The 13,755-nt window shown below is 38.5% G+C and overlaps 1 protein-coding gene across 4 annotated transcripts in view; it reads right to left on the bottom strand.

Annotated features, from left to right (window-relative positions):
• The window catches only part of LOC132815281 (centrosome and spindle pole-associated protein 1), a 181,433-nt gene that overhangs the window by 58,235 nt on the left and 109,443 nt on the right, over window positions 1-13,755 (bottom strand). For all 4 annotated transcript variants that reach the window (XM_060824110.1, XM_060824109.1, XM_060824112.1 and 1 more), the window contains 4 exons: window positions 9,935-10,055; window positions 8,458-8,605; window positions 7,796-7,939; window positions 4,777-4,889 (listed from right to left, as the gene is read on the bottom strand). In XM_060824110.1, coding sequence (XP_060680093.1) covers window positions 4,777-4,889; window positions 7,796-7,939; window positions 8,458-8,605; window positions 9,935-10,055 — 526 coding nt within the window. The remainder of the gene's footprint in view (window positions 1-4,776; window positions 4,890-7,795; window positions 7,940-8,457; window positions 8,606-9,934; window positions 10,056-13,755) is intronic.

The following is a 13,755-nucleotide window of genomic DNA, read 5'->3' as shown; positions in this document are numbered from 1 at the left end:
ATCAAATAGCATGACTTTAAACTGATACAGTCCATTCGGCACTACCAAAGTCAAAATTGTCGTCACACTCTGACAGAGTCCAAAGGATAACTATAAGTTGCTTGTCCCACCTTTTCAACACAGTCTTCCAAATGCAGAATTGGATATGCATCACTCTTGGTAACTGCATTGGATATGTGTGGAATATCACAAAATCATTTTCTACCATCTGGTTTTGGCACTATTACAATGGGTGAGCTCCAGTCACTGTAACTCACTTCGATTATGTCATCTTGCAGCATGTGTTCAATCTCCTTTTGAACTTGTGCCAACTTTAGAGGGTTAAACCTATAAGGATGTTGCTTAATTGGAACAGCATCTCATTTACCTACGTCATGCATAATTAGGTTAGTACTTCCCAGCTTATTTCCACATATCTCCCCACGCAATAGTAATAACTCTTTCAGGTCATTTTGATTTTCCTCTAGAAGGTAACTCAATTTTTGACAACTTCCTCATTGTCCAATTTAATTCGAGGAATATCCAATTCAGAATCCTCTGAGCTTGGTTCTTCACTATGCGTGGTAACAAATAACAGTCTCCTTCTTCTTTCCTTCCCTGTTAAAATACTTTTTTAGCATATTCATATGACACAGAGATTTCTTTCTGTCCTTATGAAATAGTTCACCTCACTCAATTTCCTTTTGACTTGATAAGGTCCACTAAAGCTTTTAAAGCTTCACGTATGAAGTAACACTAATATCCTATCTAACAAAATTGAGTGTTTTTGATATCTTGTCTGCTTCCTATTTCATTGGATGCTGTGATATTTGCAAATGCTGTCAAGCCAACTGCCCTGCTCTATTTAATCATTCCCTAAAATTTGACACATAGTCCAAATATGTGGTCTTTGAATTCTGACTTACCAATTTCTCCTTAAATCAATTTTAGTGGTCCTCTCACTTCATGCCCAAAAACTAATTCAAATGGACTGAATTTGGTCAATTCATTTGGTGCATCTCTGATCGCAAAAGGTAGAAGTGGAATTATTTTATTCCAATCATCTGGATAGTCTTGACTGTAATCCCTCAACACGGTCTTTAATGTCTGATGTCACCTTTCTGCACTCCCTGTGACTCTGGATGGTATCAATAGACTCGAATTGCTTTATTCCTCAGCGGTCCACAACTTCCTTCAATAATTTTGAGGTGAAGTTTGATCCCCTGATTTTATTGTCTCTCTGTAGGTAGTCTGTATCTTGTGAAACACTTGAGTAACTCCTCTTTTAGCTATGAAATTGTGTAATGGAATGGCTTCTGGAAATCTAGTGGACACAACCATTATTGTTAACAAATACTGATTCCCACTTCTTGTTTTAGGTAAGGGCCCTTCACAATCAAGTAAGGTTCTTGTAAAAGGTTCCTAAAATACAGGAATAGGTACTAAAAGCATTGGTTTTATTACTGCCTGTGGATTTCCAATTTCCTAATATGTATGATATGTCTGGCAAAATTCAATTATATCCTTGTGCAGTTCAGGCCAGGAAAAATGTTTTTGTATTTTAGCTCGGGTTTTTCTTACCCCTAAATGACTGGTAGTTCATACGCCACTCGCGATACTTCCACTCTATAAACCCACTGGCAATGTGACTTAGAGTCATAGAGATGTACAGCACAGAAACACAGTCTACGCGGACCAGATATCTCAATCTCAATCTAGTCCCACCTGCCAGCACCCCCATATCCCTCCAAACCCTTCCTATTCATAAACCTATCCAGATGCCTTTTAAATGTTGCATTTGTATTAGCCTCCACCACTTCCTCTGGCAGCCCATTTTACACAACACACCACCCTCTGCATGAAAAGTTGCCCCTTAGGTCTCTTTTATATCTTTCCCCTCTCACCCTAAACCTATATCCTCTAGTTCTGGATGTCCCTACCCCAGGGAAAAGACCTTGTCTATTTACCCTATCCATGCCCCTCATGACTTTATAAATCTCTACAAGGTCACCCCTCAGCCTACGACAGTCCAGAGAAAACAGCCCTATTCTACTCAACCTCTTCCTATAGATCTATTTTTAGTGCCCTTTTCCACTATCAGAATTACATTGTTTGATCCTTTAAAACTCAATGTAGGTTTGACCGGGTCCCCCCTCAGATTCGTGAAATGTTGTCTGTCAGCTTCTGGCACATGCTCATATGCATTCAAGATAGCTTCCTTCACCTCCTCTGATTGTGATGCAAATACCTTACGAGTTCTACCTACAAGTTTTGTTTGGATCAACAAAATCCATATGGTCACTGGCCACTGCATTTGTTTAGCCACCTTTTCAAATGAGATGAAAAAGGCTTCTACATCTTTCTCATCAAATTTAGGCAATGAAAACAGATTCTCACCAAGCCTATGGCTCAAATGGGTTTGCTCATCCTCACTAAGGTTAACTTCAGCCATCATCTCCACTCTTTATGCTGACTTTCCAGAAAGTCAATTTCTGAAGTTCAAACTCCCTCTCTTCTTTTTTAGATTAGATTAGATTAGATTATTTACAGTGTGGAAACAGGCCCTTCGGCCCAACAAGTCCACACCGACCCGCCGAAGCGCAACCCACCCATACCCCTACATTTACCTCTTACCTAAGACTACGGGCAATTTAGCATGGCCAATTCACCTGACCCGCACATCTTTGGACTGTGGGAGGAAACCGGAGCACCCGGAGGAAACCCACGCAGACACGGGGAGAACGTGCAAACTCCACACAGTCAGTCGCCTGAGTCGGGAATTGAACCCGGGTCTCAGGCGCTGTGAGACAGCGGTGCTAACCACTGTCCCACCGTGCCGCCCATTGCCACCGTGTCTCTTTGTTCTGCAAAAGCGATTCATTCTTTTTCTCTTCCCTCTGTTTTGAATCGTACAGTTTCATTTCTGATGCCCTTTTCTTGTCTTTTGCTTCGAACTCAAGCTGCTTCATTTTCAATTGAATTTTAGCCGTTTCCAAGATTCTGATGGCATTTCCAGCAAATTTAAATGCTGAGCTGTTGCTGTAATTATCTCTCCTTTTCTCATGGAAAGAGATAGCTCTAATTCTAGCTTGTCTGGTAATTCTAGCAGCTTGGCCTTAATCACCTTTTGTAAAACCCCCAAAGTCACTCTGTCCGCTGCCAGAAAATACTTAGTGACTGGAAGAGCCATTGCTATCCCAAGTGTTGTTTATGCCAACTGAATTCAACACCTGGAACAAAAGACACTAACACCTATCACTCTCTGCCTTCAAGTCCAGCAATCCTAATCCCAATTTGGAACTACTAAACAAATCCTGTAGAGTCCCAATCTGTTATGGATCAGGCCAGATCCCTTCAAAACATTTCCAGAAAGTAGCCCAGATCCTAACTTTGCTCGTTGTTTTAAGGAGGTGTAACACAGATATTCCAGGAGTGATATAGCTGGCCTAACCACTTAGTTTTAAATAAAATGGAATTTATTGGCAAGATTACCAAATAAAACACAAACAAAATACAGAATATAGCCGGTCCAAAAACCCAAATTATCCAAATTTAATTATGCTGTTCCAAATACTTGCAACAATCCCCATAAATACCCATTTACAAAAAAAAAGGAAAAATCCAACACAGGTTCTTACAAGAGAGACAGAGAATCAGCATGGACTGGTTTCTTTGGGTTCAGCGGATTCACAACTGACTGCTTCCTAAAACTAAACCAAACCCATAAAAAACTGAGCTGGGAGAACTGGCCACTCCCATTTCATTGTACAAGTGTTTGTTTTCAAAACTTAAAAAACTTCTTCAAGTAGATCAACCCCAGACATTTCATAACCTGTTTTTTTTTCATGACCTCCTGAAAAAAAAACAAGGACAACATAATCTTGTTAAAGGAGCAGCATCATCACAGGCTACCATAGAAGTGCTGCATTCTCAACTTCACCACTTTCCTGAGGCATGGTAAACTCATTCATCTCTCTCTTTGAGAGGGCAGACCTATGGGTGTCTAGGACAATGGCAACTTAGACTTTACAAGAAGTTTAGTAACATGCCAAACAAGATGATGCACAGGAGTAAGAGAGTTTAAAATAATGTGTCTAGATCAGAGTTGAACACGTAGCAGTCTGGATATACTGAAGTTTCAAACCAAATGAAAGAAGAATCTATACTACTTCACTCCTAATATGAAGTTATTGAAGTCCGGATTTGGCACAAGATGACTATCAACCATTAACTGAGCCACACAGAAACATCTCATCCTGATTTCAAGTTTATGAAATGTTAAGTAGCAAAAGCAGCAGTGCATGTGGTAAGACTGGGCACAGGATCAGACTGACAGCAAATCAAAACAAAAACAGCCTGAGTTTTCACTCTTAACATTATCTAAAGAGCCACAGCTTAAACATGTACATGCATATCTCATACAAGAGCAGAATTTGGGTTTGTGACTAAAGTGCATCATGATTAATTTGTAAACCAAAACTCACCCTTAACATTCATATTTGAACAAAAACCACTTACATAAATTACAGAGGGCAAATTACAACTAAGATCTATAATTCAGTAAGAAATCAATGTCTTCAGGAATAGAGAAGGATAAACACTGCTAAGAAAATGTCAAAGAAAAATAATTTTGAAGCTTGTATTCTATTTACTATCAGCAGTTGCGTCTCTTAACTTTAAACAGTGTGTAACTGTCAGAAGACAGCCTTGACTACTTATATAGATAAAGCAGAACAATGATGTTTTTGAAATGAAGCAGAAAAGAACAATAGTTTTTAAAAAATAAACTGCATTTACTTGTAAGCATAGGTACTCTTTGTATTTCTGTTGCTCATCAACTTTTTTTTCAAATTCTCGTTCACAGACAGGACTTCCTTGGAAAAGTTGTGTTGTATTTGCAAATGTAAATCCTACAAAAAGAAAAGAACTATTAAAACGACAAAATTTGCCTCATCTTCAAAACATCTGGAAACAGTTAAAGTGTGAGAAATGATTTGCATAATTTAAACAGATTCAAGATACTTTCAGCAACAGAGTCATTGGGGACATTTAAGCGACTATTGGACATGCAGTGAGTTGAAGGGGGAGTAGATTAAGTTGCTATATTTTATATTAGGATTAAATCTCGGCATAACATCATGAGCCAAAGGGCCTGTTCTGCGCTGTACTTTTCTATGTTCTAACACTCCCTAGGACCTTACCATTAAGTGTATATGTCCTGCTAAGGGTTGCTTTCCCAAAATGCAGCACCTCACATTTATCTAAATTAAACTCCATCTGCCACTTCTCAGCCCATTGACTCATCTGATCAAGATCCCGTTGTAATCCGAGGTAACCTGCTTCGTTGTTCACTACACCCTCAATTTTAGTGACATCTGCAAGCTTACTAACTGCACCTCTCAAACTCACATCCAATAGGATAGTGAAGGCGGCGTTTGGTATGCTTCCCTTTATTAATCAGAGTATTGAGTTCAGAAGTTGGGAGGTCAGGTTGCAGCTGTACACAACATTGGTTAGGCCACTTTTTGGAATACTGCATGCAATTCTAGTCTCCTTCCCATCAGAAGGATGGTGTAAAACTTGAAAGGGTTCAGAAAAGATTTACAAGGATGTTGCCAAAGTTGGAGGATTTGAGCTATAGGGAGAGGTTGAATAGGCTAGGGCATGTCAGAGCCTGAACCCTCTAAACCCTTCCTATTCATATACCCATCCAGATGCTTTTTAAATGTTGCAATTGTACCAGCCTCCACCGCATCCTCTGGCAGCTCATTCCATACACGTACCACCCTCTGCATGAAAAAGTTGCCCCTTAGGTCTCTTTTATACCTTTCCCCTCTCACCCTAAACCTATACCGTCTAGTTCTGGACTCACCCACCCCAGGGACAAGACCTTGTCTATCTACCCTATTCATGCCTCTCAGGATTTTATAAACCTCTATAAAGTCTCCCCTCAGTCTCCAACATTTCAGGGAAAACAGCCCCAGCCAGTTCAGCCTCTCCCCATAGCTCAAACCCTCCAACTTTGGAAACTTCCCTGTATATTTTTTTCCTGAAATTTTCACAAGTTTCACAACATCTTCCTATAGGAGGGAGACTAGATTAGTCCTTTTAGAATTTTATAATTTCTCTGAAACTCTCCCCCCCCACTCCCACTTATTCTTCCAAACTCCAGTGAATCCAATTCTAACTGGCTCAATCTCTAGTTAATGGTAAATTGTACATGAATGCATCAACTTGAAAAAGTCAAACAAAGTTTATTTTGTTTGCTCAATGCTGTGGAAAAGTGTGGTTTTTGACTGCTACTGTGTGTCTGGAATTTCAAACCTTGTTAACTTCAAAGAAGTATGCTACTAGTCCATATTCAGATCAAAACACAGATGTATTGGTTATGATGCAAGGTATCTATTTTTGCATATATCATTTATTTTAGAGTTTTGAACTAGTGGCATGTGGACTTTGCTTTAGGTGTATAAGCAAATTTAAGAATTAACTCGTCAGTCTTTCTGAATCCATGACTTTTTAAAACCAGTATAAGAGAGTGAGGGGTGCTGAAAATGTGTTGCTGGAAAAGCCCAGCAGGTCAGGCAGCATCCAAGGAGCAGGAGATTCGACGTTTCGGGCATAAGCCTTTCTTCAGGAAACTTAAGAGTGAGTGGTGCAGGAGTATTAATGAGGACTTGTTCTTGTTGTGAGAAGTTTTCACTCCGTGAGAATAAACATTGAAAAGCATTAGCTCGTGTTCAGTTTGGAAGATTCAGGGATTCATTTCTCTTTTTGCTTGGGCAAGAACCCTTTTAGATTCAGTTTGCTAAAGTTCTGGCTTAGATGTGAGAATAGTTTCTGGTGGAGAACTAAATTAGATCTGAAAACAATTAAGTAGTAGGTTACCTCAGTAAAGAACCACTCACACCTTTCAAAACTAACACAGCCACATTTGACAATGCATAAAGTACTTGCTGTCCATTTCAGTGTGATACTTTTTGGCATGATTAAAAAATATTACAATACAATTTAGTTGCAAAGACACTACTCAAGGGCCTCTTTGCCCATGACACGCAATTTTAGACTTGAGGTACTTTCTCACAGTACATATCTTTGACCAATACAATCGGCATGCCATTGTTCTTTACACAATCAATCTGTGCCATAAACTGCTGAACAGCTAGCTAATTTGTAGCAAGCTTAGGTTTGTGTTGAGAAGTCCTTAGGTCAATTCTACATTGCTGCAGAACAACCACCTTACTTAACATACTATAAATTTAATCTGTAAATGGTTAAGTGAAAAACATGATACTCTCCTTAATTATTGAATTGTCATCAATTGTCATCCTTCAGTGCTGCATTCCAATGCTAGTCTAGGTTAAGTTCTCAAACCATTGAGTTGGCTTTGAAACAATTAGGCCACAACTTCTTATGAACTCTAGTTTTGCTGCAAGGATCAAACACAGAACCCATCCCCTAAGATGGAAAGCAGGACCCTGGGTGGCATTTTACAGACAGCGATAAAGTAAGAGACATTGTAGGACTGCAGTCCAGTTAAGGAAGAAGGCATATCTCTAAGAGCTGTCAGTCTTTCTCAAGAGTCAGCAGCATAATCAACCCAAGGAAGAATAAGAAGGACATCAGAATAATTAGATCAGAAAGCCTTAAAAGGTAAATTTTCCTTTTGCTGCTTCCTAATGACTATTTATGCCAGTAGAACAGAATAGTGATAGAGAATATTTAGGAATTAAAAAGAAAGAGGAGGTTTTCCCATCACAGAAAGTGAATCTTCCATACGCATTTATTTTCAATTATTACTTCCATGTGAAATTACCTCGGATTTTCTCTTGAGGTGCATTAGCATCTGGTCTAGCTAAATTCTGGTTAAGAGAGCCCACAACTTTGAAATCCTGATTTCCTTGATGAGGATAATCCCTGTAAGCATCTTCATTCTGCTTATGCATTTTCTTTAGATCAGCTGTATGATAACATCAAATAATTAAAATAAATCAGTTCAGAATATAGTAAAGCAGAATCATTAATTATAAATTTGCCATGCAACTTGAACTGGAAATCAAAAGAGGAATTAATGATGGAATTATTAACTTGCACCTCTTGAACCTGGATTCAAATCCAGTTCAAGCTGAAAGAATACAAGACTCCATTCAGTTGCACATATACACAAATGGGAAGTTTTACTTCAATTTTTCAGGGTATATGTCTATGTATCCATATATAATTCAACAGCTTCACTCTAAGCTACATGCTGATAGATTTCAGAAGTCTGCAGTAAAATTAGTTTCCTATGTAGATTAAGGCATTTTATTAGAAAAAGTATAGGTAACTTCCTTCATATTTAAGCTATACCTGTATCCAATTTAAGATGCTCAATGCTAGGACATTTATATGAGATGGCCAAGTGCACTAATGCTTCATAATTATATGCCTCAGCTTATAAAGCACAAAGCTGTACCAAGAAAAAAGTAGAATTCATACTGAGAAGATTTCCTTCTGCATCCCTTAGAGGTGCACCACCTCCCCCTCTTCCCCATGGATTGTAAATTCTCATTTCCTCTTCAAGTTTCGCGTCATATCTTTCCTTTTCTTCTTTTTCTTTTCTTTTCCTCTCTTCCCTTTCTTGCATCTGCATAAATGTGTATCAAGTAATAATAATTATCTAATCTTATTTTTTTATAACAGCTAAACACAGGTTACAAACAGGAACACTACATTGTGAAATTTGCAATTTTGAAAAGAAATGGGCAAACACCTAAAACAGGAGTTAGGGACAAATCATTTTTTAAAAAACTGCACTAACTACATAAACTACAAACTATTAGTAAAGTTAAGTTTGTTAACTCATTGAAGTGCTTAAGCTTTACTCTGACAAACAATATTCCAACCCAGAGTTGCTATCAATTGACAGATAACTGCCATTGAATGTCAGCTCCGAACTCAGCTCTTAATTCAATTTTGAATTTTTTATGTCAGTCTAAGGGGATGCAGGGAGACTGTCATCAAGAAGAGGTACGTGTAGCTTGCAATTTGGTTCATGGGGAAACCCAGTAGAGGGGAAAGAGGTGCTTTTATTTCCCTATGTTTACTCAGCCTGTCAAGATGACAGATCATCTATGAAACAGGTGAGGATGAACGGACTGAGGGTACTTGCATGTCTGAGGATCTCCTGCAGTGATCATCTGTGGGTTTGCAATAACAACAAACATGTGTCTCTACGCTAGATATCAAGCAAGAGATTCAACAGATGGCTAGTGCAATACAGCCCATTGAATACTATCATTCAAAATTAATTCCCATTCCAATAATCTCCCTTTATGAGGCCAAGAGGACTGCAAAGCATTTATACAATGTTTTGACTCATTTTTACTTTGAGAGTCAAAACAACTTAATTGATCGAAGGCATTTATTCTAAATTGGTATTAAATTTATCCATCTAACTTTTCATGCATATAGTAGTAAGAGTGTTTTGTGTTTATATATGCTTCATTCTCATTTCTGGTAAACACATCACTTTTACTAAGTCACATGTGATTCTGGCTAACATGATGAATCTATTAATGGAATTTAATTGGATACAACGTTTACCTATGCTTTACTTGTCTATATGCCATCATTTATTCTGATGCACTCACCATTGTTTTGGCACTGGGAAAAATTGAATTGATCCAAAATGCACTTGTATCTTATTCTGCAGTATATTCCACCACATTCTACTGCTCTAAATATTAAATTCAGATCTGAGAATTAAGCTAGATTCTACAGTGGAGAATTAAGCTAGATTCTACTGTTGAAAATTAGTTTTTATCCTGAGCATCACAATGTACTGCTTTTGGCTAATAGGATAACACAAATAAAAATGTGTGCGTGTTTGTCAATTATCCTAAAATTTTCTACCAAATCACATATGCAAAATCTGTCAAATTAATAGTTTTTTTTAAAATTATGTGCATCTCACCTGCTTTTTCAGTGATTCCTGGTAACTTTGTGTACCTTCTTTTGATAAAACTGTCTTTTGTTCTGGTAGAGATCCAGCAGCTATGTTTCTCACATTAGTAGCATCACGTGCATTTGTTGTACTGCAAAACAATTTAAGGCTTAATGTTCTGTTTGTCTAATAAACTCTCAAATTTCTATTTAAATAGCACAGGATGACAATATCCAACTTAGCAAGTTTGGCAAAGTAATTCTGTCTTATTGTATATAGCATCAGATCTATACATTACCATTCAATATGTGACTACAATTGTATCAGACTATCAAAGTCTGTGCCTTCAAGCTGCAATGGACAGCAATAATTAAGCATTTAAAATTAATTCAAAGAACATATTGTTACATATGACCTGGATGAGGGAGCAGAAGGATGGATTAGTAAATTTGCAAATGACACAAAAGGTCAGTGGAGTTGTGGATAGTGCCGAAGACTGTTGCATGTTACACAGGGACATAGATAAACAGCAGAGCCGGGCTGAGAGGTGGCAAATGAAGTTTAATGTGGAAAAGTGAGAGGTGATTCACTTTGGAAGGAGTAACAGGAATAAAGTGTGCTGGATTAATGGTAAAATTGTTGATAGTATAGATGAGCAGAGAGATCTCAGTGTCCATGTACACGTATCCCTGAAAGTTGCCACCCAGGTTGATAGGGTTGTAAAGATAGCCTATGGTGTGTTAGCTTTTATTGGTACAGGGACTTGGGTTTGGAGCCACGAAGTCATGTTACAGCTGCATAAAACTCTGGTACAGCCGCACTTGGGGTATTGCGTACAGTTCTGCATTATAGGAAGGACGTGGAAGCTTTGAAAAGGGTTCAGAGAAGACTTACTAGCATGTTACTTGGTATTGGGGAGGGGGGGGGGCATCATATGAGGAAAAGCTGGGGGCCTTGTGGCTGTTTTCATGAGAGAGAAGGTTGAGAGGTGACTTAATTGAGACATATTACATAAGCAGAGGGTTAGATAGGGTGGATAGTGAGAGGCCTTTTCCTAGCATGAGGGGACATAGCTTTAAATTGAGGCGTGATAGACATAGGACAGATGTCAGAGGTAGTTTGTTTACTCAGAGTAGTAAAGGCATGGAACACCCTGCCTGCAACAGTAGTAGACTCGCTAACTTTAAGGGCATTTAAAATGGTCATTAGATAAACATGGATGAAAATGGAATAGTGTGGGCTAGATGGGCTTCAGATTGGTTGCACAGATCAGCACAACATCGAGGGCCAAAGGGCTTGTACTGCGCTGTAATGTTCTATGTTCTATATTATCCATGTCACACTAATTTTGATTTATCTTTGGTACACAGGAACAAAGATGTAATTAGGCAATTTGTACAAATTGCAAAATGCATAATACAAAGATCAAAGATCAAGATCAAAGATGGTGAGTGGCTTAAAGGGGAACTTGCAGGTGTTAACAATAAAAGGGTGGCAAGAGGAAGGAATGGGACCAATTAGGGATGATGATGCAATTCTCTTTATAGAGACAAAGGGTGCAAACTATGATACTAAATTAGCACTGTCCATCTCTCTTCATTAAATAATTAAGGTTAGTGACAACTTTATAGTGAATGTGATGAGGGCAGGGGAGGAAATAGAAAAATTCGAGAGGAGCAGAATAGAAGGATGGCAAATTGGGTAACACTTCAATCCAAATGGGATCCATCCTAGATTTCTCATGAATTACAGACATCTAGCCAACACAGACATGTCATAATATTAGTTTACAGACTATTGGTGAGATCATAACTGAGGTACATTGTACAGTTTTGATCACCTTATCTAAGGAAGCATATACTTGCATTGGAAGTAGTTTACCCAGCTGATTCTTGACATGAAGCATTGTCCTATAATCATTGGAGTTTAGAAACTTAAGTTAAGATATTTATGATTTTAATCAATTGACCTCCGAAACGTATTCACTATCTATCAACAAGACACAAGTGAGGAGTATGATGGAATACTCCTTTCTTGCCTGGATTGGTGCAACTCCAATAATGCTCAAGAAACTGACACCATCCAGGACAAAACAGCCCGCTTGATTGGCACTACATCCACAACCATTCACTCCCTAGACCAATGATGCTCCATAGCAACAGTGTGTACTATCTACGAGAACAACTGAAGAAATTCACCAAAGATCCTTAGATAAAACCTTCCAAATCTACAACCACTTCCATCTAGAAGGACAAGAGCAGCAGAAAACATGAGAACACCACCACGTGCAAGTTCCCCTTTAAGCCACTCACCATCCTAACTAGGAAATATATTGTTATTCCCTCACTATTGCTAGGTCAAAATCCTGAAATTGTCTTCCTCAGGGCCTTGTGGGTCAATCTCCAGCATGTGGACTGCAAAGGTTCAAAAAGGTAGCTCACCAGCATCTCTCAAGGACAATGAGGGATGGGCAATAAAATGTTGGCCAGCTAGTCATATCCACATTCTATGAGTCAATGAGAAAAAGATGTGACAAAGTAAGATAAGTGCATGAATTCTTAAGTGAGCAAAAGCTTATCAGATTAGATGACTTTTTCTGGATCACTAGATCAGAAGGCTTTGTTGTCTTTCCTCTGTTTAAGTGCGCAAGCAAAGGAATTATATGTGTCACCTGTACAAGGTGGTCCCAGTAACTGCAGTTCAACAGGTCAACAAAATCGAACCACCAACTCATGGGGATCATGTGGACAATGACAGAGTCCCAAAATATCCATGTTAAAGTTAGGCACAGACATCTATCAGGTTCCAATGTGTCAGGTATCCCTCAACTCAAGGACAATGTCTGTTCAGTTATGCTTTTACTCTTCTATATTTACTTAGCTTTTTGTTGCAATCAGATCCAAATAGACTTGAAAAATATATTTTTACCATTTCCTTGTCCCTACTAAGGTAATTCAAAAGAATATCTGCCATGTTTTACATTTATAATAAAAGGAAAATACCATGGATGCTGAAAATCTGAAAGAAAAAAAAGGAAGTGCTGAAGAAACTCTGCGAAGACAGAAACAGAGTTAACACTTTGAGTCCAGTATGACGCTTCTTCAAGACCTCATCACAAATACTGCCAAATAAGTCAAGTTTCCATAGCACTTTCTATTTTTGTGTATTACATCTATATTCTCAAAAGCCTTATTTGGCAGTCAACAGTAAATCCAACTCCAAGGATTTACACTAATTAACACTTCGGAACTGTGAACCAAGGGAGTCGTTGGCTTTTTTTTTAATATCCAGGAGAGAACTTAAACTTGTGACAAGACTACAGTTTTAAGAGGTGCACTTTGTCCGTCTCTTTGAAGAGAAGATTTAAGACAGAGGTTATGGGCTATCTATTAAAAGTCCATAAATTAAACAGTTTGTGAGGTCTTGGTTCTTTTTAAGTTGGAACAATAGAAGCAGCCTGAATGAGTGGGGTAAGCTCCCACAGAAACAGGATTTTTAGTTTCAGTTTTTCAGCTGCTAGGGTCTTGAAACTGGATGCAGTAGCTGTTTTTAGAACATAGAACAATATAGCATAGTAAGGCTCTTCGGCTCATGATTTTGTGCCAAGCATTTATCTCTATTCAAGATCAACCTAACTTACACACCCTCCAACTTACTGCCGTCTATGTGCTTGTCCAGCAGTCCGTTAAATGTCTCTAATGTCTCCGACTCTACCACCACCACTGGCAGTGCATTTCATGCAACCACCACTCTCTGTGTAAAGAACCTAACTCTGACATTTCCCCATACCTTCCTCCAATCAGCTTAAAATTATGACCCCTCATGACAGCCATTTCCGCCCTGAAGAAACC

Source organism: Hemiscyllium ocellatum, chromosome 4, assembly GCF_020745735.1.
Source record: "Hemiscyllium ocellatum isolate sHemOce1 chromosome 4, sHemOce1.pat.X.cur, whole genome shotgun sequence".
In the NCBI taxonomy this organism is placed as follows: domain Eukaryota; kingdom Metazoa; phylum Chordata; class Chondrichthyes; order Orectolobiformes; family Hemiscylliidae; genus Hemiscyllium; species Hemiscyllium ocellatum.
Note: the sequence above shows the minus strand (reverse complement) of the source record. Positions and strands in the feature narration are given on the sequence as shown.